The sequence below is a fragment of the Saccoglossus kowalevskii genome, chromosome 21 (genome assembly GCF_978046115.1).
Source record: "Saccoglossus kowalevskii chromosome 21, keSacKowa6.1, whole genome shotgun sequence".
Taxonomy (NCBI): Eukaryota; Metazoa; Hemichordata; class Enteropneusta; family Harrimaniidae; genus Saccoglossus; species Saccoglossus kowalevskii.
In genome coordinates this window covers 21,076,226-21,103,436 of record NC_140661.1, presented here as the reverse complement: position 1 = coordinate 21,103,436, position 27,211 = coordinate 21,076,226, and the positions used below count along the sequence as shown (strand labels likewise).

General features: G+C 34.3%; 1 protein-coding gene across 3 annotated transcripts in view; it reads left to right on the top strand.

The window, feature by feature from the left end:
* Positions 1–24,272, top strand: part of LOC100373640 (double-stranded RNA-specific editase 1-like) — a 119,615-nt gene extending 95,343 nt beyond the window's left edge. For 2 of the 3 annotated variants that reach the window (XM_006823840.2, XM_078014280.2), the window contains exon 2: positions 18,791–24,272. In XM_006823840.2, the coding sequence (XP_006823903.1) occupies positions 18,791–20,868 (2,078 nt within the window). In that variant the 3' untranslated portion in view covers positions 20,869–24,272. Of the gene's footprint in view, positions 1–14,714; positions 14,853–18,790 lie in introns of those variants that run through there. The other variant, XM_006823841.2, reaches the window with a different exon arrangement.
* The last annotated feature ends 2,939 nt before the right edge of the window (positions 24,273–27,211 follow it).

The window sequence follows — 27,211 nt, the reverse complement described above, 5'->3', positions numbered from 1 at the left end:
CCCTGAAATGATAAATCAACGAATTTTAAACACAGTGAAAATTAGTCATTTTAAATTAATCAAGTTTCTGTAACATATTAGTGTCTTGGGTACAAAATTATTACTCATTGTCGGCATTTCATATTTTGTGTGTGTCGATCTTATAAATAAACATTTTTTTTTTTGAAAAGAGAAATTTCATTCCACAGTAATCGGATCAAATTTCCTGCTTTCGTTTCCATCGGCAACATAAGCACAACCCATGAGATATGCAGTCTTCTATAATGGTTATTTTTTCCTATTTTTGAACTTGAACATTAAAATAATTGATCTGAGTATTGGTTGAGTTGCTGTAAAATACTTTATTTTCGCTTGAAATTAATTTTCGCTGAAGGAATGATTCAGTGAAAATGAAATCCAGCGAATATCCCTTTTTCCTATATTTTACTTTCAACTCATTAATTCCGTGAAAATAAATTCCATTCAAAACATCCAAAAAGTCTTTTCAGTGAAAATTAATTCCAGCTATTAAAAATAAAGCATTTTACAGTGTATGTAGAACAGTGATTATCAATCATTGATGTTTCAAAGCACTGGCTGTAATGATTTCACAATACTGTGAACATACTAATCAGTGGAATTTAATGCAAAACACCCAACAAGTCTTTTCAGCGAAAATAATTCCAGCTAAAATAAAGTATTGTACAGTATCTGAAGTACATGTGATGTGAATTAGGGTGATAAATCTGAAACTCTGTAATGGATGTTTTCTGTTTGCTCCATTGCTTTCTTAAATTGTCATTACAAGATATAAATGATATCTGACATACTAATGGACGGTCACACACGCCACATGTTAATTTTGAATACGTTTCCTGCCCAGCCGGCTATTTGCGAATTTTTATTTTTGATCGGATTATATCAATGAAACGAATTCATTGTCAGTTTTTTTTTTTTTCGTTTTTTTTTTTTAACATTGTCATGGATTTAAATCTTCATGTCGTTTTGTGCACAACAATCGGTGTGTTTCATCGTATAACATTATTCTTCATTTTTTTGTACCTCGCTGAACCGATTTACCATGTACTTTGTTGAGAGATTATTTTTCATTAAATTCTCAAATTTAAATTTTTTTTTATCTTTATACCTCTCCGGATATTGGCATTCTGTCTATTAATCAGTTAATGAAACATATACTTTGATTTGAAATAATATCACAAATGTGTTTCTATGGTGATAAATGGCATTGCACAGGAATTTATTCCTTTGGGAGGCAAGAAATGATGGCAGTGAACTTTTGTAAACTGATTGTGGATATTCATTATCTTTTTGTAAGCCAGTGCGGACATAATTGCACCATGCCATATGGGATGTAAACACATAGCTATAATTGCAATGGGATTTGACATGCATTGATAAATCTTATATATTGGGGAAAGATTAGTATTTAGTAAGCATTTTTTTTCTTTGGATATTGTTTCTAGTTTGGATTAACTACTTTGCGTCAGTTTATTGGAGACTAGAGGTATTTTGCTGTCAATAGAGGTCATGACGAGGAGTATTAAATCTTTTTACCAAGTGTCCTTGTAACTCTGATGTTTACATGGTAAAGGCCCATTGCACTATTTCCAAGTTTAGACTTTCACTGGAATGTATTCACAATGCCTCACAAAGGCATTTACACCCAGTCTCAGATGTTTTGGGGCAGCAATGTGACTTTGAGTATAAGCCTACCAAACAGATACAAAAATCTGTAAAACTATATCAATTAACATTTTTCAAAATGTACTATATAAGGGACAAAAATGAACTATGTGCTTTTAATAAATCATTAAACTTAATAAAGCTTGATTACTGGAATGTTATTATAGCAATTAAATATGGAGATTATTTACAAATCGAATCATTAATGGGTAGTATTACTAACAGTTTTTACTTATATTTGATATTCCCTATTTCGTATCATTTTACTTGCTTGTAAGATTATGTTCCTTACTAGTCTTTGAAATTAAAATAAATTCTCTCTTGCCTGATGATATGCGGGACTACAAAAGGCAAGCAACGAAATGATATCGCATCTTCCTTTGTGAAGTGATATATCTTGTATTCCCTGATTGCATTTTGCTTTAAGGGACGTTCTTAGAGGTTTAAATCTGTGTACTTTGCGCTCGATGAGGATCACTTTGCTGTGGGTGATTTTCACACGTGATGCGGCACATTTAGCGGTTTATCTGCGCACGTAATTTGTAAACACTTATGTGTGCACATTCTGTGTTTACAGTAAAATTTTTAAAAATTGATCATTATCCTCGTCCCTGGGTTGAACTGGTGCTCTTTGAATAATGCCTCTGGCATATTTCGTACATTTGCAAAGTAACGGCTGTGATCTCTAAATCTGGCCACTAGAGGGTGCTGTTCATCAAGAGCAAATTTTTGTTGGGTTTTAAAAAATCATGTATTTTTTTGTGCATGTGTTGAGAGTCAAGATGGGAGTAGGGGGCATGGATAAAATAACACTGAGAGGTATTCTGAAAACCCAAAATGTGGTCCCTCATTGTCCCTCATAGCCATATGATTAACAAATTCTGAGGGTGTAGTTTCGAGCGGTGGTGATTGAACTCTAGTCTGCGGTGAGATAATACCCTATTCAGTTGAACTAAATGGAGTGATTAGGAAAGTATACCGACTAATGGGCCATTTATTGCACATTGAAAGGTCATTGTAATGTATATGCAAGACCAATTTTAAGTCTCATTAAAGTACAAATTGCTGTGTCATACATTAACATACAAAACTGCGAATGGAGTTGCATATGGAGAAATCATTGGAATAAATCATTAGTTGTTTTATTTATTAGTGTAAACTCTAGACTTGACACAGATTTCAGATTTAGGATTTGACTAAAATTCTTTACATAATCTGTTCTGTTAGAGGGCACACTGGCCTGCTAAAATGAAGTTACCGGTAATTGAGCTCAACTGTTAGAGTAATAACGTCATGTTCCTCATGTTCAGTTCTTCAGAAAGTCGTTTATCTATTCAGAAATCCTTATCATTATGCAAAGCATGCTTACTTAAGCTTGTGTCGTCAAATGTTCCCTGCATCGATGCTTTCAAAGACCAGTGCCTAGTGAGGTTATGTCAGACATGACAGGATATGCAATTGTATGAATCTAGTTGCTTAAAATGTACATATGCCACGTCGTAATGTTAGGAAGTATCTGGCTTGTCATTTCTCTAAGAATGCGATTGATAGTGAAACAAATATTTGAATATATTATTAAAGAAAAACTTAGGAGTAGGATTGAAAAGCAAAAGTGAAAACTGAATGTCACTTTTCTTGTGAATTACCTTTGAAAGTCATAATTGTGGACGTTATGACTTGTGTTTTTCTATAACGTTTTCATTGTAACTTTTTCACTACCAGACTTTCTCAGCCAAATTTTTCTGCTTTTTTTTTTTTAATTTTTTTTTTATATATATTCTTAAATATTTCTTCAAACGAACCCTAATTTTGGAGCCAACAGACAAAATTTGCGTCAATTTTCAGTTTTTACAAAAAATTGGCTATTTTTGTCCCAATCTTCTGAAAGAAAGTGCAGACTGTAAACGAGACTGTTTTGTGAATTTGTGATGAAAAGAGGGAACTGGTGGTGAAAAGGTTAATGTTTGACCAAATGGATTTTGGAGCCAACAGACAAAATTTGTGACAATTTTCAGTTTTTACAAAAAAATTGGCTATTTTTGTCCCAATCTTCTGAAGAAAAGTGCAGACTGTAAACGAGACTATTTTGTGAATTTGCGAAGAAAAGTGGGAACTGGTGGTGAAAAGGTTAATGTTTGACCAAATGGATTTTGGAGCCAACAGACAAAATTTGAGTCAATTTTCAGTTTTTACAAAAAAATTGGCTATTTTTGTCCCAATCTTCTGAAGAAAAGTGCAGACTGTAAACGAGACTGTTTTGTGAATTTGTGATGAAAAGAGGGAACTGGTGGTGAAAAGGTTAATGTTTGACCAAATGGATTTTGGAGCCAACAGACAAAATTTGAGTCAATTTTCAGTTTTTACAAAAAAATTGGCTATTTTTGTCCCAATCTTCTGAAGAAAAGTGCAGACTGTAAACGAGACTGTTTTGTGAATTTGTGATGAAAAGAGGGAACTGGTGGTGAAAAGGTTAATGTTTGACCAAATGGATTTTGGAGCCAACAGACAAAATTTGTGACAATTTTCAGTTTTTACAAAAAAATTGGCTATTTTTGTCCCAATCTTCTGAAGAAAAGTGCAGACTGTAAACGAGACTATTTTGTGAATTTGCGAAGAAAAGTGGGAACTGGTGGTGAAAAGGTTAATGTTGGATCAAATGGACATAATTTCTAATTGGTGTCAAATTAAAAAAAAATATGCATATTTTTACCTAATTTGCATAATAATACCAACATGTTTATTTAATATGTATTTTCTAACAATAGAAATAATTAACAATAGAAATATTTAACATATATAAAAGTTGAGTAAGAATATTTGCTTGGGCAGAGCTATGAACATTCTTTGATGTGGTAAATTTTAGCAAATTTAGCTTCTGTGTTTATATAATACAATTGTAAAAATAGACATTTTGATTTTGTCAGTATACAATTTTAATAGTTAATAGGTAAGTTGACTGAACATATTTTTTATCATTTTAATAATTAATTGAATAAAAATATATATATTCACCATATTTGTTCTATCATTCGCATATACACTTTAATACATAAATGACAGTGGTATTTCTGCAATCAAAATAAGTAATATTTTAATGTTTCACTTAATACAACTTACAAAATTTGGGGTTCATAAAGACTTCAAATTAGCTATACTGTATATTTGTGGCACATCTTAAATAGAAGTGCACTTTTTACCTTGCCCGTACCATCAAAGATGGAAGGGAAAGGTATATTAAGGGAAAAATTTTGTCCGGCGTTGTTGTTGTTGTTGTCGTCGTCGTCGTCGTTAATAATTGTTATTGTGTGCATAATAACTTTACTAATTCTATTCCAAACTTTATCAAACTTGGTCACCTTATTCATCAGTATAAAGTCTTCCCTGAGTTTGAACAACAGATGTCCTGTATGAAAATATCATGCAAAAATTGAGAAAATCTGATAAAATATTTTGACTGTTTCTACTTACTGATCACTGGTGATACACATCAAAGGTCACTGATCTCAGTGGAAATATGCATTGTTGTATGTGTTCAATGAAGCAAATGATTTATCTTGTAATAATATCCTTGGTAATGTATCTCAGAATCCCATACTGGGTTTCAAAACCAACTCATGGAGAGATTGCACAGTCTGATACACATTTGCAAACCTACCAATAAAATCTTTACAGAAAACAAGATGTCAGAAAATCAATATAAGCACTCCTATGAACTGGGTGCCTAACTTTGATCAAGATCTGAAGCTAATAGAAAATCTGTTTAGTTCAAAGTTATCAAATCAAAAACAATACATAAAAAATACATTAAAAGCAAAACATTTCATCCACATTTTAAAAAGAAAATTATTCTAAAATATATGTATTCTGTATTTGACAAACAGTTCATTCGACAAATGAAAACTCACAGGAATATTTTTCAGCTATTAGAACAGAATGATAGAGTTTTTATAATACTAGTTTAAAAACGCACTTCAAAGATTGCAGTGTTTGAAGATGTAGATTCTCAGGAGGCAACAGTACTGTTGACTTCTCCCTCCACTGGACACCAACTATTTAAGTTGATTTGCATACAAAGCAGAGCTTGCAACATGATAGATATTCATAAAGGGTGTTGTTTTTTACTTTTCATATAATACAGTAGTCACACAATGAGGCAGTTCATATTTGTCTCAGTGAATCATTAATTTTTGGCAGACACCTGTACTTGGACTAAAGCCAGCTAAATTTTTCTGTTATCTTGCATGTTTTATGAATCTATTCACATCTAAATGCAGCACTTTTTTTGCAATGAGACATTTGTTTTTATTCTAAAATATCTGAATTACTTTGAATAAAGCTGGAAATTATGTTCCTTAAAATAATTAAACAAATAAGGCACCAATGTTTTTGTAAGATATTTACATCTTTTAAGAACATTCGGTAGACTGATTCCCCACTGTTGGTTCAACCCCAAAACTTGTTTGTATTCAAAATTAATTATGACAATGCATATTTATATTGAAACAAACTATGATAAAGGGAATTATATTATATAACAAAGGGCAAGGTCACCAGAGTTCAACTATGTTATTGATAATTAGCTATACATTAATTGCTTGCTTATTTTTGTGTGTGATAAAATGTGTAATAAAACGCTTTGTAGTGGTGAAAATTTCTCCGGGGTTGTACGACATGGAGGTAACTTTCACTAAGTTTTGTCTTCATGAATATCATAAAATCCTGGCATCGCAATAAATAAACAGTACTCTGTATTAAGTATAATTTGATTATTAATTAAAGTAAAAGTATACAGAGCTTGAACAGTTTAATTCAAAACCCAAATTTAATACCAAAAAATTAAAGTAATGAAAATAGAGAATGTGGTAGAGAATCAACATCATTGCTATTTATTGCTCCAAGAACTGTTGCAAATTTTAAAAAAGTACGATCTCTCCCAGTTACTAAGAAACTGCCAGCTTTATTGCACATTGGATTAGTGTACAGCATAGCTACTTGTTTGTCAAGTCTATCAACCTCCCTGCACCTATTACACAACATAATTGATTTCACTGTGTGAAAATTGCATCCAGTATCAAATGCATCACATCCGGTCGTCCTGGAGACTCGCTTAATCTCCCCCCTTCCCACGCACAATATAGAATACACAATTTCCGTTATTTGGCGACATTCATTCAGGCAATGGATTGACCAGAAACTGCAGTGATGTAGTGGATTACACTGCCTTAATCGGATAAGTTTGTAGTCTGTCTGGGAAAGATGCGGTTACCATAGCAACTTGCTGATCTTGTTAGAAGAACATGTCAATAAGACAAAGAAAAGCAGGAACGTGATTAATAACCAATTACATGCTGACAAAACTGTAAATGAAATTGTTTGGTGACTGTAATTGGCTAATCAGGGTCACCGAGTAGAGTGATTGCCCTTGTCAGTTCGTTCTGTGATGTCATTTCTTCTGTTAAGTCTGTTAATTAAACGTCAATGCTTGGATATCCCATCAGTGGAGGAAAGTACATACAGAGGGCAATAGTTCAGATATTGACTGACAGCATGACTTATTCAGGCTCAATAATCCAAACGTTTGTGAGATAGAAAAAAACATTCTATCTCATTTCCAACCTATTATTTTTGTACATAATTTCAGTGCGATTAGAAATAATAATTGGATTTAACTTTCTTTACCAATCAAACCATCATTTCTCTTTTTTATCATCAGTGGTGTACCGGTAATTTGTTTATACATGTATTTTATCTCAGGTGATTTTTCACGATACTGATTCATGTAAATGTATGTATCATTTTAGAAGTACCGTAAAACATCAACATTTTTGTCACTTGAAATCTTCATGAATTTTCCCACCAAAAGGTCATTGTTTTGGACCAAATAAACAGAATAATAAGCACAGAAAATTGACAATGATGGTGGATAGATTAATATGCATATACAGAGCATAGAAGTTAGAGCTGCTTGAAAGTTAACAATGGTGGTGAATAGATTAATATGTAAATTATCTAATTAATATGCATAGACCATAGAAGTTAAAACTACTTGAGGGAGTACAATTAGTACAAAACTTTAATTTTGGCTTTTGAACTTTTATTGGTGTTGACAAGATTTGAATGAAATGCTTTTTTTTGCAATATTTTTTTCTGATACAAAAATTTGTCTCTCACAACAACATTAAAGCAGATTACACTAATCTTTCAATAGTTTCTTCTTTTTCCGATTATGCTTTACTGGTAATGTCAGTTCAGTTCACTGAAAATGAACACATACATGTCACATGGAAAGATGTATACATGACTTGGATCTCATTACCCTAACATTAAACATCTATATAATCTGATGCTGGAAGGAATGTATGTTTAAACAAAAAGATGTACATGTATATATTTAGTGACACTGTCAGTTGACTGTTAATTTAGAATACCGCGCATGATGACAGTTTATCAATCGTTGTTATCAAAATTAAGTTAAATTCACAGTGTTTTGTCTGGGCGTTTCAAGACTTGAAATCGAAATTCAGTTAAATTCACAGTGTTTTGACTGGGCGTTTCAGAACCTGAAATCGAAATTCAGTTGAATTCACAGTGTTTTGTCTCGGCGTTTCAAGACCTGAAATCGAAATTCAGTTAAATTCACAATGTTTTGTCTGGGCGTTTCAAGACCTGAAATCGAAATTCAGTTAAATTCACAATGTTTTGTCTGGGCGTTTCAAGACCTGAAATCAAAATTCAGTTAAATTCACAGTGTTTTGTCTGGGCGTTTCAAGACCTGAAATGAACTGTCATTGTGATTGTTTGTTTGTCTGGCCACATTAGTGTACCTTACAGAACCTGTACAAAAGATAATATTATCTGTCTGAAGTGATGTATTTCTCTAAACTAAATGAAACCACCATGTTTGTTATTCCCTTTGTCAAATATTTCACAAAATTAACCTGTATAATTTCGTTAACTTTAAAAAAAAAAAAACAATTTTGTGAGGTGTGAGAAATTATGCCCATTTGGTTCTTTTATTTAACAAATAAATTAGACAAAAATACATTAATAAGGTGAGAATAATTGATGGCATTCATGCCTAGGCAGGTGTTTTAATAACAGTAGGGTTTATTCACACTCTGGAAAACATGCTCCGGGCCTTCATCAAGGCCTTAGACACATCCTGGAACTTTATGCTGGTACGATCGTTTATGACACGATTCTATTTTAGTCACATGCTACATTTTCCATTGTAAACAAAGGAAAGTTTTTGAATGCGATGTAAATAAATGACACACATTTTTTCACACACACACATGAAATTTGTACCCCCATAAAATTCCAGGATGTGTGACCTTTAGTTACCAGGATGTTTGACCTTTATGGGTTATGCATATTAGCTATTTGGATGTCCCTGTTTTTGTGGTAAGATTTCAACACTTATATGCTGTGAATTAACATACAAGTGAACTGCATGACAACAATTGACCTCTCTGTGTCAGCTGGTTGATTTTTATCAGGATACACATATAAAGAACTGTCTCCATATTCCCATGCAATGAACAAAATGAACAATTTCTTCTATGGGGAACGTTTTCCAATCAGGTGACCTAATTGATGTCTCAATTCATCCCCAGCGGTATCGTCAGCGTTTGATTTCTCATTATCTTTAAGTCGAGTTCAATTTGTACTCTTGTTTAAACGTGTCTCTGGGAATGTTGTGTCATTACGAAAACAATCAGCAATGTTGCCGCTGGGAAATAACGTTTTTTCGGTTTTGTGATCTTTTTAGCTCTTGTCTGTCATGTCTGTTTCTCGAAACTGAAACAACATCTATTTCTAGACCCATTTCAGCTCTTCAAAGAATGATCATAAAGTAAAATTGTGCTGTCTGTCTGTTGTATTCAGTATGCCCTCTAAGTTGATATGACACATCACTGATGAACAAAGATCCTTTCTGATGCAACTAGTTGAGCACCACTGACGCAACAGAAAACCATACATTGATAGAGTGAATTTCAAAAGCAACATTATGAAATTTGTAATGCACTAAAATAAATTTCACATTTTGTAAACAAAGCGTAAACACGAAAGAAATTAGTTTTTTTTTTAGCCCTCTCCCTAGTAAAATGTCTGATAATAATTTAGAATTTATTTATACCTATAAATTAGCTAATTTGATAACTGTTTAGCTAAGAAGGGCATATTTTAAACAAAAACATGAAATGCGTAAAAAATTGTGTTCAAAAATATGATATATTAAAAATAAATATCCGCTCATTTCATTTTATGAGTACTGGAAGGTCTTGTCTTTTCGACAAACATACCCACAATTCAACTTGCTTTCTAGGACAATGTCTCCTAACTTCTAAGTGTCAATTAATTACTTCATTACCCATCCACAATCTCATTTTTTGACAATATATTAGTCAGGGGCTTATACCCTCACACGTACAAGTAGAAATGTAATTTTAACTCTTTGAGCAACCTAACATTTTTCATTATTTTTGTGCATCATTTTTCTTGTTTTATTATATTTTCCTATTTTTATTAAAATTTTTATCCAAATGAAAATAATTTACAATTTTCTTGATCAAAATTTTGAAAAATTATGAAAAAACAATTGAGCGAGTTTGAAACTTTAAAAATGGTGCGTTGACTTTGGCACTCAAATGCTTGAGGACAACACACAGGAGCACTTTCAGTCCATGTCCAGTGTTGATTTTCTAAATATTCTATCTTGGCAACTGCTGTTGAGTGTGTGTAATCCTGTCACTTTTCACCATGTACACAGCCATCAATGTTTTTATTTCATGTTTGGTTACTGGACCGATTTTGTTTTTGAGTCACAGGTGAATAAATACCTGACCAAGTATTGCAATTGTACAGCGATGTGTTCCACATCAAAGTCAACATTCACAAAGTAAACTTCAGAATTTTTTAAATATTTTAACAAAACATTCAGAAATTATTTGGTCCAAAATAAAAAAAAAAAAGAAATTATTGAAAAATACTGGCAGGAAAATTATTTTCATTGCTAGAAATGTTTTCAATTTCTGTATTTTATGGCATTTGTGAAAGTCACCAACACACTTTTCCTTGCTACAAATTATACTGACTCACATAAATTCGTCTCATGGATTTCATTCACTTTGTTCATTATAAACTTCTATTGAACATTTGCACACAAGTGTTTTGGTGGCTTCTAGAGTAGACAACTAGATTTACAAAGTAAAGGCCAAATGTACGGTACTACTTTTCTGTTGGTGGAGAGTCTTGACCTTTTCACCACCAGTTCTCTATTTTCATCACAAATTCACAAAATAGTCCCGTTTATTGTCTGCACTTTCTTTCAGACAATTGGGACAAAAATTATCAAATGTTTTGAGTAAAAACTGAAAATTAACTAAATATTGTTTGTTGGCTACAAAATAATTGTTCATTTCCAAAAAATAGTGGACAATATATGAAAAAAGTGTCAAAAAAAGTGCAGAAAAATTTTAGCGAGAAAGTCTGGTAATGAAAAGGTTAAAAATACAAAGTAGATAGGTATTTAGCTGGTGGCTACTTCTTAACGAAAGCCCTGTAAACAAAACTTTTTTGGATAAAAATATTAAAATAAAAATAAATTCTTATTATGTTCACGTGTCCTAAAACATTATTTTATTTTTTGTAAATATAAATCCCCCCTCCCCCTCTTTTCAGCTGAAAAAATGTACAACCATAAGGTATCTGACTGATGTGTACATTTCTTGTTTAGTGGATTACTGTCGAAGTGAAACGAAGTGTGCTACTGTTTAACTGTTATCCGTTACATAACATTTCTATCAAAGTGTCACCATCAGGAGACAGCTCAGTGATTTCGAACTCCACTATCGCAAGTAGCTCACCAGTACGAATCTTTTATCTCAACAACGCAATAAAAAAAGCATTTGTTTACCGTCAATGAACCATGCACCAGTAGACTGCATGATATCCAGTCCTGTTTGTTTGCGTTTTACTTCTTTTATTTCATTTTCTAAGGCAAGTTTTCTGACCTTTTTACTGATTGTCTGGTTTATAATAACTCTTGTGTTGATTATTTTAGGTTTTGTCTTAATCTGTTCAATGTTTTCAACACCATTTATAGATTTTCCTATCTTTCTGAGCTAATATCTTGAAAAATAATTTAATGTCAGTGAAATTACGTGTGTTTTTTTGGTTTTCTTTTCGTTTTGTTTTCAATGAATTCCTGAATGAAATATTTCATTTGATATCTTGATTACGTGTTCAAATAAAATGGAAGAGGAATTAAGCTAAATGTTTGTTTTGTTTATAACATCGGAAACCCTTAAAAAGTTATCCAAGCATAGATAACAGGTGATTTGCATTCTGAAATATCCGAGATTTTGCTGCCATGGCATGCCACAGCACGTTCAGATTCTCAATTCCAATTCAATACATTTATCTTCGGCGTGGCTGGTTTGTTGTATATTCACAGAGAATCTCTCCCAGGTAAAAGACGTTTTTCTTGCAGCTGCGCTACCTTTCATTTCTCCTGGTGACATGTATTCATTCCATGCCGTCCCCCAAGTATGTTCACCACCTAGAATCATTTACATGGCTTTATTTAATTCACCCTTGATACAGAATTAATATCGAGGGTGTTTAATCTTTTGAATGGCATATATTTTCCAGCCAACCCATTTGGTGAAACATTTTAATGTATTATTCTATAATTTCTTTCCTAATTTTGAACCAAATTTATGTAATTTCCCATTGGCTAGAGATCTTGATCAAAATTTTTTAAAAAGTGGCAGAAATTTATGCAACTTTTATTTGTGAAAGGTGACAACAGTTACAAATTGACCCATTTGCAATAAATATTGACCTATTTGTCATAAATATTGACCTATTTGTCATAAATATTGACCTATTTGTCATAATTTTGCTTATAAGTTGGTTTATATATTTTTAACAGTCTGTGATTACACTGTGATTTTTTGCTTGATGTCATTATAACTATGCAATGATGTTTGGTAGTCTTAGCCGAGGTCATTATATCTTTTGCAATTGCATCTGATTGGTATTGTACTTGAGGTCATGGTGTCCGATTGGTATTCGTAATAACTATATATTATAACTATGCAGTCGCATCTGATTGGTATTCTTGTAGTTTAGGTCATTATATATACGCAATGGCATCAAATTGGAATTCTCGTAGTTTAGGTCATTATATCCATGCAATGGCATCAAATTGGTATTCTCGTAGTTTAGGTCATTATATCCATGCAATGGCGTCAGATTGGTATTCTCGTACTTTAGGTCATTATATCCATGCAATGGTGTCAGATTGGTATTCTCGTACTTTAGGTCATTATATCCATGCAATGGCGTCAGATTGGTATTCTCGTACTTTAGGTCATTATATCTATGCAATGGCATCAAATTGGAATTCTCGTAGTTTAGGTCATTATATCCATGCAATGGCGTCAGATTGGTATTCTCGTACTTTAGGTCATTATATCCATGCAATGGCGTCAGATTGGTATTCTCGTACTTTAGGTCATTATATCTATGCAATGGCGTCAGATTAGTACTCTCGTACTTTAGGTCATTATATCTATGCAATGGCATCACATTGGTATTCTCGTACTTTAGGTCATTATATCAATGTAATGGCATCAGATTAGTATTCTTGTACTTTAGGTCATTATATCTATGCAATGGTGTCAGATTAGTACTCTCGTACTTCAGGTCATTATATCCATGCAATGGCGTCAGATTAGTACTCTCGTACTTCAGGTCATTATATCCATGCAATGGCGTCAGATTGGTACTCTCGCACTTTAGGTCATTATATCTACCAGGGGTATGTAATGGTGTCAGTTTAGTATTCTCGTACTTTAGGTCATTATATCTATGCAATGGCATCACATTGGTATTCTCGTACTTTAGGTCATTATATCTATGCAATGGCATCACATTGGTATTCTCATACTTTAGGTCATTATATCTATGCAATGGCGTCAGATTAGTATTCTCGTACTTTAGGTCATTATATCCATGCAATGATGTCAGATCGGTGTTCTCGTACTTCAGGTCATTATATCAATGTAATGGCATCACATTGGTATTCTCGTACTTTAGGTCATTATATCTATGCAATGGCATCTGATATGCTATTGACACCCTATTACTGTGATGTGGTTGACTAACAAACATTTCCAATTTTCACACCACAAAATCTATTGCTTTCACTCCAAATGTTAAGCCATTATTTTATTTTCAAATTGTAGACACATAAAAACTCATTATTATGCAAGCTGGTGGTACATTACTGTCTATTTCATCTTAATGGATTATATATTAGTTGACTAGATAAACCTCTGAATGGCAATATATTCTGTTTCGCCAATAGTGTGGTTGCCCCCGAGCACTTTGCTACCACTTGCTGTCACTCAGATGTTCATTACTATAATAACGTTTTTTTCTCTATTTGAAGTGCTAATTATCGTAGTTCAGGCCGGGGCATGTCATACTTACTGACGTAGTTATTGATTATTTTTTTTTACGTGTGCGTGTGTAAAAATTTATTTAATTGTTAACACGCCATTGACATTGACTATACCGTTATTGTTTATGATGTCTGTATAAATTTGTTAAATGGTCATACAATCGAAGCGAGGTCCTCTCTTTTTCGCCGTCGCTATGTTTATCAGTAAGCTGTGTGTTTTTCTTCTTCTTTTTTTCTATAACGGTCCACAATGTTTTCTGTGTGTATGCAAATACGGTTGATGCTTTTGTTAAGAGGTATTCATGTACCAAACTGTTTAGCTAACTGTGTCCTGGTATTCAATGCCTCTCTAGCGTCTCTGTTTGGCTCTGGCTTCACTCAAATCTACTGGTCTTTATCAATAGAAGATTTTTACAACAAAGGCCTTTGTGTCGTTGCCCTGCATGTTTAGGCACACTCGGGTGGAGCTATTCTCTGTGTCCTTTGTCATGCATGGTAATTCTATTGAAACGTGGTAACAATGGGCCCCAACCTTTCCAGCTAAGCACAAAAGTCGGTGTCAAGTCAAGCAAGCAGACACACAGACGCACTGTAAAGTGTGGTTTCTAACCCCAATTCTGTTTCTGTCAGTCTGTCGTTGATGAAGGATCCTCATTCTAGTCTAATCTGTGAAAGTTTCTTGTATTAATGGCAGGTATGTGGTCGTGGCACAGTGTGCCTCGTTAGAATTAATTCTTCCTGTATTGCCATCCATCATATTTACTCGTTACATTTGTGACGGCGTTTGACTTATTTCTAACACGCATAGTGTATATCCTAAAGGAAAATGACTTTCTCTGTGGTACCCAGCAGTGATCTTGAGGGGGTGTAAAAAGTTTCAGTTTGTGCAAACATGCAATCGTGCATTGATACCCTCGGTACCGTCACCTTTTAATACCATTGTAACAAAATGACACGCTTCTCAGGCTTATTTCAAACTACTGCTGTTTCTCGTTACCTCGCTGTGACAGAATCATATGTCATACACTGGTGAAATATGCTTCGTAAAATACAGTGCATATGTCAAAACCATACAGCTTCCCTAAAGAGAAAAATAAAGGGTTGTTTATCATTGACATGCATCACAGAAGCTGATGATGTAAATGGCTAACCTGGTATCAATATAAAAAAAATTATTGTTATATTCATGAAAATCTAAACAACACAAATATCTCTGCTCATTTTATGGTATTTTGTATGTTGACATCATCTGAGAAATCAGCTTTGAACTATAACAGAGATATTTAAAGCGAGTGTGTGAATATATGCCCATCGAGTAAACATTAGAAGTTTGCCTTTTAGTCATTTAATCATGCATGGTAAACAAAATCAGTTAATAATGTTTGTTTGGCTGCCAAAATCACACGATTAATCAAGTCTGCTGAGCTGCATAGATATGCATTGTCTGTCTGTCTGTCTGTCTGTCTGTCTGTCTGTCTGTCTGTCTGTCTGTCTGTCTGTCTGTCTGTCTGTCTGTCTGTTACCCACACTTATTTGGATTATCTGCATTTATATCTTCAGTAAACCAATATCCCAATTCTTTTCCACTGTCAACTTAACTATGTATTGTTATCTACCAAGGTAATGTCCATTGCTGCCAAGTGGTTACTACATAGTTGGCCTTTGTGTCCAAATCTTCCTATTCACACATCTGAAAATGACATCCCATTCATGGTACTCCTCCTTTTAAAGTTGTGGTTTAGTCAATTCAAATAGACTGAAAACATCAAATTTCTTCTTCTATTTTTGTTTAAATTTTAAACAGTTAGTAGTATATGGTTGATATATAGTAGGTCTGTACTCAGTCGTGCAGAGCCCCGTTTAAAATCACAGCTGCAATTTGTTTTACAAAATTGCTCTATTCATTAAAATAATTCATATTATTTTGTTTCTGAATGATAATTAGTGCCATGTTTGGTGAAGCACAGTTGGTTTGACGAATTCATTCACTGTTTAATTTTTAGGGGTATAAAACAGCTAAGATTATCACCATGGTGATGAATAAAACAGATCTAATTTACACCTACATAGCATCGCTGCATTACTTTCTTTCAGACAATACTGTTGAGCGGAACGCTGATTGCAGGAAATTAGATTTTGTTTCCCTCCCTCAGATATGGAATTGCTGAAAGGAATAGTTTTGATGAACGGCTTGAGTAGAACAACATATTCACTCACAAAAAATTCACAAAGTTTGCATTTCAATTTGACAAAGATCTGTGCGATTTTTTTTTTGCTGAATCTGTATTATATGCAAATAGAAATACAATTGAAAAGATATGCCAGTATAGAAAGAAAATTAATTTGATCACTTTAATTTTTATTTAAAGTCAACTTTTTGATGCGAGTTGGAGGGATAAAAATTTGTGACCATGAAATTATCAATTGTCTTATTTTAAAGCAGGGAGTTACAGTGTTATTTGGTCAATTTTAACCATTTTTGTGAATGCTCACATACACATTTTTGATAACAGTATACGGTACACTATTTTCAATAATTCAGTGAAAATGCATTTCATGGTTGGAATTAAGAGTGATTGACTACAGTGATTGATATTCTTGTACAGAATCCTCTTGATTAAAAGTGCATTTAAACGCAAAATTGTGTGTATTTTAAGTATACTGGATTTGAAATATGAATTTTTTGAACCATAGAATAATACTTTGGTCATTTATGTAAGTACATGAACAACTGATAAAACTAATACATAATGTGGCCTCCAAGTCAAACATTGCCAACAATATAACAACAACAAAAGCCAGTTCTACTTGAGAACAATGTCACTTTCACCAGTGAACATAAAATCAGACATTTTTCAGCTCAGACAGTCTGTTTCTAAAATTGTTAAATTTTGTTCTCGTAACTTCGTACTGTGTTAAATTGCTCTGGCATTAGTTGCCGGATAAAGGCTGGCCGGCAACACCAGGAGGACGAGGAGGGCTGGCACCAACAGAAAGGGTTCTCAGTCATTCCCTATCAGGCAGTTTCCACTAACAAATTAGATGGTCTCCTATTATAACTGAGCAGCAATACAATTGATTGTAATGTGGTTTTTTTTTTTTTATCTCATCTTCACCTTTTAATTAGTCCCCAGGACGTTAATTTGATTCATTTCATGCAATGGAAGTCTTTGTCATCTGATGATGTAATCAATCATCCCTTTGTTAAGCAAATTAGGTCATATGCTTCGTAGTTCAAACATGGAGAAATCCATCATGTTATTATGTAATTACATAAAGTACTCTATTGTCACTTGGAATTTATTTTCGCTGAAGGGACGAAAGGGATGAATCAGTGAAAATAAAATCCTGTGGAAATGCTTTTTTTGCTAAATTTTAAAATCAACTCATCAAAGATCAGTGAAAATTAATTAAAATCAATTTGCTTCGTCATTTTCACAGTGAGAGGAGGGGGTACTGATTCGAAAAATTTAGAACTTCATTTTTTCCTTGAGAAATGTAAAATATAAAAATGCAAATGAGTATTTTTTTCTTTAAAGACTTCATTTAAAAACTGCTTAGTTGTTTTGCCAATTCACAGGCACAGTTAAAAGTCATATTTTTGGCGTTGCCTCTAAGCGTTGGCTCTCCTTAGATGAAAGCATAATCTTAATTCCTGTACTTTAGATCTAGTCCCAGACTTGCTTTGTTAAAGCAACTGGTTTTGACAAGGTCACTTTATGGCAGTCTAATTCAGTTATGTGATGGCATTTTAATTACAAATACATGCTTCACGTCCAACTAATATAAATGATTACTACTGCCTGGTTATTTGTTGTTCACTTTGTGAAGTTTGCATATTTTTTTGATTCGTGTAGCTCATTCACAGCACGATGTAGTTGTACCAGATCCTGGCAAGTTAATAAAGTTAATTTTTTATCAACCAATTTCGGAATGCTTAAAGAGATGGGCTTGTTTTACCATCGATATCTAGCTATTGTCGTTTTGATTAACCAGGTTTCCTCTCATGTTCAGTTTTTGAACTAATAACTTTTGTTATGAATTTGCTTAAATAACTGTCCAAATATTGTGGCTGTAGAGTAGTATGGTATGGTTCAAACACCAAAGACAACATTTGCACCATTTACAAAATAAATCAAGATCAAGCCTCGGAAAAATGTTGTCCAAAAATTTACTACCAGTATGACAAACATTCCCTGGATTGAAATAAGTGAAAACAACAATAAAATCTGCTTATGAAATGTGTATGTAAATTAAGTGCCTCAGTTTGCATCACCGCCAGACCTCATCTGAATCTGCGCATAGTTGTGTGTTAAATTCTTAAAACATGAATCTATAGCCTCCTCTTCCAAAATCATTTCCATCTGTACAATCTCTCACTCCCACACACACACACCCACAAAGTATTCGTCATGATTATGAGATTTTACTAAAGATAGAAATAATCCAACAAAAGATCATTGTTTAGCTCTAGAAACGAATCGGATGCAAACAACATGTACAGACAACAAAAATGTTTTCAACCCCAACTGCATAACTTCTTTGTGTATTTTCCAAATCATGTTTATGCAAATTTGTTATTTGTATCTATATCTACGCTATTCTTACCGCTTATTTTCTTTTTATTCGTAGATCAGAATGGAAGTGAGGCTGCTGGTGAAGTAAAGGAGAACATCAGTGGAGACCAAGAAGAAAATATCGCCATGGACAACGATGATCAGCCCACAAAAGAATCAGAGCAGCGTAACCTGAAACGTCCACTTGAAGATGAACAGAATAATCGTAATCTGAACGAGACTCCCCGACAGCGGCCACGCAAGAGGAAAAAGGTTCCGGGACCAGTGTTACCGAAAAATGCATTGATGCAGCTGAATGAGATTCGACCAGGTTTACAGTTTAAGTTTGTTTCGCAGAGTGGTCCGGTTCACGCGCCAACGTTTGTAATGTCGGTGGAGGTTAATGGTCAGATGTTTGAAGGTATCGGAACAACTAAAAAGAAAGCCAAATTGCAGGCTGCCGAGAAGGCATTGCGGTCATTCGTCCAGTTTCCCAATGCGTCAGAAGCCCATCGTGCAATGGGACGCCATATCATTACGTCTGATTTTACCTCAGACGCGATGGACCTCAGCGATGTGTGTCTATTTAATACATTTGAATCATCGCAAATGGCTGCCGGAAAAGAAATTGAAATGAGCATAACCGAACAGCCAATGGAAGAAAAAGTTCAAACTCATAACGGTACTCATCAAGAAATACCGCCCGCTGCTCTAAGTACCGGTCCCACACTACGGACACCACTATCATCACCCCCGCAAGGAAAGAACCCAATAATGCTATTAAATGAACTCAGACCAGGACTTAAGTACGAATTTGTGTCGGAGACCGGCGAGAGTCACGCAAAGAATTTTGTAATGTCAGTTGTCATTGACGGACAAAATTTCACTGGCTCTGCCAGAAATAAGAAAATGGCCAAAGCACGTGCTGCTCAGGCAGCTCTTTCCAAGATTTATAATTTGATGCCAGCCACTGCTCCTGGTCTTCAGCCAATTCCAAGTGATAACACGCAACTACAGACACCGCAAGTGCTCGCTGATCTTGTGCATAAGCTAGTACTGACTAAATTTGGAGAGTTAACGGATAATTTTACATCTCCATATGCAAGGAGGAAAGTTCTTGCGGGTGTTGTCATGACACATGGTCCCGAGATGAATGATGCGAAAGTAATATGTGTATCGACCGGTACAAAATGCATCAATGGAGAGTACATGTCAGATCAGGGTCTGGCGTTAAATGACTGTCATGCTGAAATAGTCACACGACGATCGTTAGTGCATTATTTGTATACTCAGCTTGAGTTGCATTTAACAAACGAAGGTGACAAGTCGATATTTCAACCATGTGATGACGGACATGGATACAAGCTACGTGAAGATGTCCTGTTTCATCTTTACATCAGTACCTCACCATGTGGTGATGCCAGGATTTTCTCTCCTCATGAGACAACTAGTGAAGGTGACTCTACTGATCGGCACCCGAATCGCAAAGCACGTGGACAATTACGTACTAAGATAGAATCCGGTGAAGGAACAATTCCTGTGAAACCAGACTCTTCGATTCAGACGTGGGATGGGGTCCTTCAGGGAGAACGCTTGCTGACCATGTCATGCAGTGATAAAATTGCTCGGTGGAACGTACTTGGAATACAAGGTGCTCTTCTCAGTAATTTTATTGAGCCTGTTTACCTGTCTGGAATCATCCTTGGATCGTTGTACCATTCTGATCATCTATCAAGAGCGGTTTACTGTCGTTCAGCTGAAATCGAAGACCTCCCGAGGTTATTTAGACTCAATAAACCTCTGCTTTGTGGGATCAGCAACACAGAAAGTCGACAACCCGGAAAAGCCCCCAACTTCAGTATTAACTGGATGGTGACGGATGATGGAATGGAGATAATCAATGCGATGACAGGAAAAGACGACCATGGTCGTGCTTCCAGAATATCTAAACATGCCTTGTACCAGCATTTTAAGCAGCTGTATGGAAAAATATCCACCCTGACGCAAGAAACCCGGAAGCCGCAATGTTATAGCGAGGCTAAAGCTATGGCTGTGGATTACCAAGAAGCCAAGATACAAATGGTGAAGACATTTCAAAAAGCAGGATTAGGCACATGGGTAAAAAAGCCAATCGAGCAAGACCAATTTGTGTAATGGTCGTCTGTTTTGAAATTATGCAGTTGCAATTTTGGCTTCTCATTAAAAATCAGCATTGTTTTTGTATCAAAATTATCAATGCATGATTCATTTTTCAAAAGCTGTTTTGCACAACTATTTTGTCTTTTGCTGCAAGTGCAGTGGCGTTATCAACATGAAATGAAATCAGACTTGCTGTCTCCGCAGCTTACAAACTGTTAGTATATGGTGCCATTTTTCTTATCGTTAATTTTTTTTTAAATATGGACTTTAGTCTGCAACGGGATTGGCTTCCTTTGCACTAGATAAATCTCTCCCAATATAATGGGGCAGTGTTACGATGTATTTGCATCACGAGATAGGGTTGGATGGGAACAATTCAATTACAGGCGAAGAGAGCGAAATGAGAATATTGTAGCGATTTTAGTTGACATCACCGTATTATGAAAATGCAAAATGTGGGCAACTTTAATTGACTATTGTCAGAACTTGATTTGTGAACTGTCATTGCTAGCTGAAAATTAATACTATATTGAGGTCATTGACCTTGTAGAGGTCAAAGGTTAGCTTAGAAAGGGATCTGAGGCGGCTTATATGATACTGATTTTTTTCTTCACAGAGAAATGTCTGACATTTGGAAATAAATTGTAAATTTTGCGTATGACGGGCATGAAAAAAGTTGAACTTTACGTTTGTTATAGCATTTATTTGGATTATTACCTTCTATGTGATTACAGGTTTGTCAATGGGTGAAAAATATTTACTTGCCAGAAGTCAGTTGCTATGACAACATATCAAAAAAAACGAGTTAGGTGAAAGCCTCAGAAGTTAGCATAATAAGACAAAGTTTTTTTTTTTAATATTTAATTTAATTTAGCCATAATGGAGTTTTAGTTTGACTCAAATTTTAATTCAAAACTTAAGGTTTTCTTTCATTTTTTTTGTCAGTTTTGATATTTTTTCAGAATATACAAATATTTTATCTCATTTTTGATTTGGAAGTCTTGTGTATTATCCTGATCATGTGATAATTGAAGACCAATCAGATTAGAGATTTTATGACAATTTGCATAGTCACTGATGGGATGACAAATCTTATAGATTTTCAATGACTGGCTGTTTCACTTTTTGTTTTGCTGTTGGTGATAACTTGGAGTATAGCCCTCTGTGGCTGAAATGAATATTGATTTTGTTTACTAGATATTTTGATCATATGTAAAAAATTATAAATTGTCTCATTTCGATCTAGAAAAAACCCTTTGCGTTAAGATTTTTTGCGGGAAATACAGCTGTTGAGCTCAATCTGGCAGTGATAATTATGTTGGGAGAAAATGAGCATGTTCATTGTTGTCATAACAACAGCATTCATGTGACGTGAGGATGGTAGTTGGATATGTTTGCTTGGGGGCATTGGTTTGTACGATAATCTGTAATAACCAAGTTATCTATATTGACAGGAACCCATCAGTACATGTCGGCTATGCTCCCAGTGGGATATCTAAAGGTAATTACCGCCATTCACGTGCACGTGCGTTTGACAAATGAGGTCAATAAGTCATTCATTACCTCAACAAATTCATGTTGTAAACCGATATTATCTTACTTTTTGGCATATAATGAATGTGGTAGAGCTATAATTTTGTTTTTTACCACTTTTTCTTAACCTAATTTCAGAATTTTCTTTATTGATCTGCCATACCCAAGATGCCTACCCAGAATTCTCCCCATTACCCACAATTCCACTGCAGCACAATTTTCTCTTCATTTTTTCGGTTCAATTATCCTGTAAACGAAAAATTTAATTTATGGCTTAAAAAAACAAAATCGAGATTTCGCACAACAGGAGATTGACAAATATTCAATTCATGACTCACAAAATGGTACAAAGTATGCTGTGGGATTGTGATATCAGACCAATCATATAAACTGAGGGTTACAGGCATCTGTGTTGTCTATGATATCAGACATATTGCCATATATAATATATTATTGCATATTATTTGATTGGTTCAGACAGTTGAAAGTTTTTTAATATGCCACATGGGGTTACTTGGCTGACTGCAGACGGTTGCAAATAAGCATATTCTTATACGAGTAAAACAAAATATTGGACTGGTACACCCACATTGGGTGGTGATTGTAATGGAGTGTTGCATGCTAATGAGGCAGGCCATATAAGGAAATTATAGTGACTGAGTATGCTAATGAGCCAGACTATATAGGGAAATTATAGTTACTGAGTATGCTAATGAACCAGTCCATAGAAGGTAATTATAGTGACCCAATATGCTAATTAGCCAGTCTTCATTAAGACTACTGATACATAAGAATTTGAATTAATTAATGGAAACAAAAATTGGCTTTACAAGTTTTTTTTAATAACAAATTTGTTGGTGCCCATGTTTTAGTAAGACATCTTCCATTCTCTAAAAGAGCACAATGTTTTTTTCTTGTTTTTACTTTAAGAATTTAGATTTTTGCTTGTACTAGATGTTATATTGTGTCATGTATTTTTCTGATCTGTTCAAATCCAAAGATATTTTATATAATTCTATGGGGGCATTTCAAAACCAAAAGAAGTTGGGTATTTTGTTGGAATTTTAATCTTATGCCAATAATTAATGAATAGAAACTAATTTGTTCAATCTTTGTTTGTATTTTGTTTTCTCCAATCATTTTATTTATAATTTATAAAAGACAGCTTATGGGTTTTCAGTTACCATAAATTAATGCATTTGGGGTGTCTTAATGTCAAATTGACTCCCTAACTTGGTGGATAAATTCAAGATGGCTCCATTTGCACAGTTGCGATCCAACATTTTCGTTTCCTAGCTGGTCATGTGACAACACTTGCTTAAAACATGTGTGGTAAACAATGTCATGGTTCATAGTTTTGTCTTGAACCATGGCATTTATGCAGTTAGCTGTTAGTCAGTTAGCTAGGGGATTCAAATCAGAGCCCCCTAACACATGCATTAAACTATGGCATCAGGTTTTAATATTCAAAAAGCAAATGGTAGTGTCTTATTGTGTTCAAACAACATACATGAATCCACATTTTACAAGGCTATATTAACTGCACAGTTCTGACAATGAACAATCAGTCCTCTATTTTCAAATTATAGCTGTAGTCTCCAGCAATTTTCGTTATTTTAGTTTTTGTCAAATGTATTTTTTTTACAAAACAAAGTGATTGCTTATTAGTGAAAGTTTAAAATGTATATTTCTTAGTGTCTTTTTCTATATAAAAAACATTATTCACTGTTTAATTCTGTATAATTTGGCTCAGTGCAGAGAGAAATTTGTAAGAAATGAACTGATGTTACTATTTCATAATTACTGTAATGTTATGGAATTAGTTGCTATAGCGATGATCTAGTCATGCTTATCTTTGCATATTAAATGTGGTGACGATTTCATAATGTCTTGTCTCTTTCATTAGTTTGAATCTTGTTGCCTTATGTTCGTATTTGCCAACCAAGCCTTGTAGAATGCCTTGTAACATGTATATGCCAAGATATGAATATGTAGAATGCCCTGTAACATGTATATACCAAGATATGAATATGTAGAATGCCCTGTAACATGTATATGCCAAGATGTGAATGTGTAGAATACTCTGTAACATGCATATGCCAAGATATGAATATGTAGAATGCCCTGTAACGTGTATATCCCAAGATGTGAATGTGTAGAATGCCCTGTAACATGTATATGCCAAGATGTGAATGTGTAGAATGCTCTCTACATGCATATGCCAAGATATGAATATGTAGAATGCCCTGTAACATGTATATGCCAAGATGTGAATGTGTAGAATGCTCTGTAACATGCATATGCCAAGATGTGAATGTGTAGAATGCCCTGTAACATGTATATCCCAAGATGTGAATGTGTAGAATGCCCTGTAACATGTATATCCCAAGATATGAATATGTAGAATGCCCTGTAACATGTATATCCCAAGATGTGAATGTGTAGAATGCCCTGTAACATGTATATGCCAAGATGTGAATGTGTAGAATGCTCTGTAACATGCATATGCCAAGATGTGAATGTGTAGAATGCCCTGTAACATGTATATCCCAAGATATGAATATGTAGAATGCCCTGTAACATGCATATGCCAAGATGTGAATGTGTAGAATGCCCTGTAATATGTATATCCCAAGATATGAATATGTCGAATGCCCTGTAACATGCATATGCCAAGATATGAATATGTAGAATGCCCTGTAACATGCATATGCCAAGATATGAATATGTAGAATGCCCTGTAACATGCATATGCCAAGATATGAATATGTAGAATGCCCTGTAACATGCATATGCCAAGATATGAATATGTAGAATGCCCTGTAACATGTATATGCCAAGATGTGAATGTGTAGAATGCTCTCTACATGCATATGCCAAGATATGAATATGTAGAATGCCCTGTAACATGTATATGCCAAGATGTGAATGTGTAGAATGCCCTGTAACATGTATATCCCAAGATATGAATATGTAGAATGCCCTGTAACATGTATATCCCAAGATGTGAATGTGTAGAATGCCCTGTAACATGTATATGCCAAGATGTGAATGTGTAGAATGCTCTGTAACATGCATATGCCAAGATGTGAATGTGTAGAATGCTCTGTAACATGCATATGCCAAGATGTGAATGTGTAGAATGCCCTGTAACATGTATATGCCAAGATGTGAATGTGTAGAATGCTCTGTAATATGCATATGCCAAGATGTGAATGTGTAGAATGCCCTGTAACATGTATATCCCAAGATATGAATATGTAGAATGCCCTGTAACATGTATATGCCAAGATGTGAATGTGTAGAATGCCCTGTAACATGTATATGCCAAGATGTGAATGTGTAGAATGCTTATAAAATGTATATGCCAAGTTGTATGTTATGTCTAGTCACTACTTAATTTTGGCTCATTCAATAAAAAATACAAATAGCATCACTATCTAATTGTTGTACTGCACGGTACCTCAATTTAGTGTAATGGCCGTACACTCTATCTGATTGCATGCATAATTACTTTGTATATTTATATATATATACACTCTTGGCACCTGGAAATCAGATCATTACCAGAGTGGATATTTGTATCTAGTTTTTCCCTTGTGCTACTAACATTAGTTTCAATAACTCTTCAGCACTTTCCTTGGGAAGATATTTGTGGAGCCCTCTATGGCCAGACATTATGTTGAACCAAGCCTGCCATAGAGGGCGTCATGTAGAAAACTAATGCCTGTTTGCAAACAATGATACGAATATCAATAACACATTGTTATAGTTACCACTTTAGTATTCACTATTCCTGTGAGTAACTTTATATTAACCAAAATAAACATCGAGAACAAATGACAAGTTTGGCATTTTCTCAGTAGTGATTAAATCTTGTACACTGCAAATACAAAAAAATATTCCAGGAGATTATATATTGATTAATACCAAATATGATGGTTTTAACAAAGAATAAAAAGTGTCACCTGTCAGTAATATGGGGTTGAACTTATCAAGACTTTGATACACATAAAACAAAAGATAAGTGTGTGACATAACTGAACTATAGAGGGCGAGATAAGTATACTGTCCATTGCAAAGCTGTATTTACACCCACTCTACAGGATATATTTTTTTCTGCAAATTATTCAATTTGATTTCATTACCTTTGAAGTGCCATAATATTGGTGGAAAAATGTGCCTATTTATATGCATTTTGAACCAAATTGTTGAGAAAATCTTAAAAAATTCTGTAGATTTTCTTTTGTGAATAATAACACAAGTTGACTTTGATGCTAAAAACATATCACTATCTCAAGACTTTGTCTTGTTGCATTAATTACAGTAAACTGTTAAATTTTCGGCAATAGAAATGTTTCGTAGTTTTGTCATAGCATTTACAAGTCGTTGTGACCATAGCCTGTTTACCTACATATGGTTGTGTGGGTCCTTTCCCCAACAGTCTAGAATTGTTGCTTAGACTTTTCTTGACAATTCATATTTATTCCAACGTCTCTGTGAACTATCGGTTTGATACACTATGTAGGGGAAATGTACAACTGTCATCCAGTGCTAGGAAAATTAGCATATTCAAATTAGCAGCTATATTTATCAGCCAATCAACATCATGGATAATCAACTGACATTGAACGAAAAATTTAGGTACCAATTCCAGTTATGGAGAAGTTGTATGAAACAGTAGGCGAGTAATCAGGCTAGTATGACCTCAGTCTTCAGGACTCAAGTTAAGTTTCACTGCCACAGATTTTTGTCTCTCGATTGTTCGGTACGAGTTATGAAAATTCCTGATTAAAGTGTGACATAAAGGCTCCATGCAAAGTAC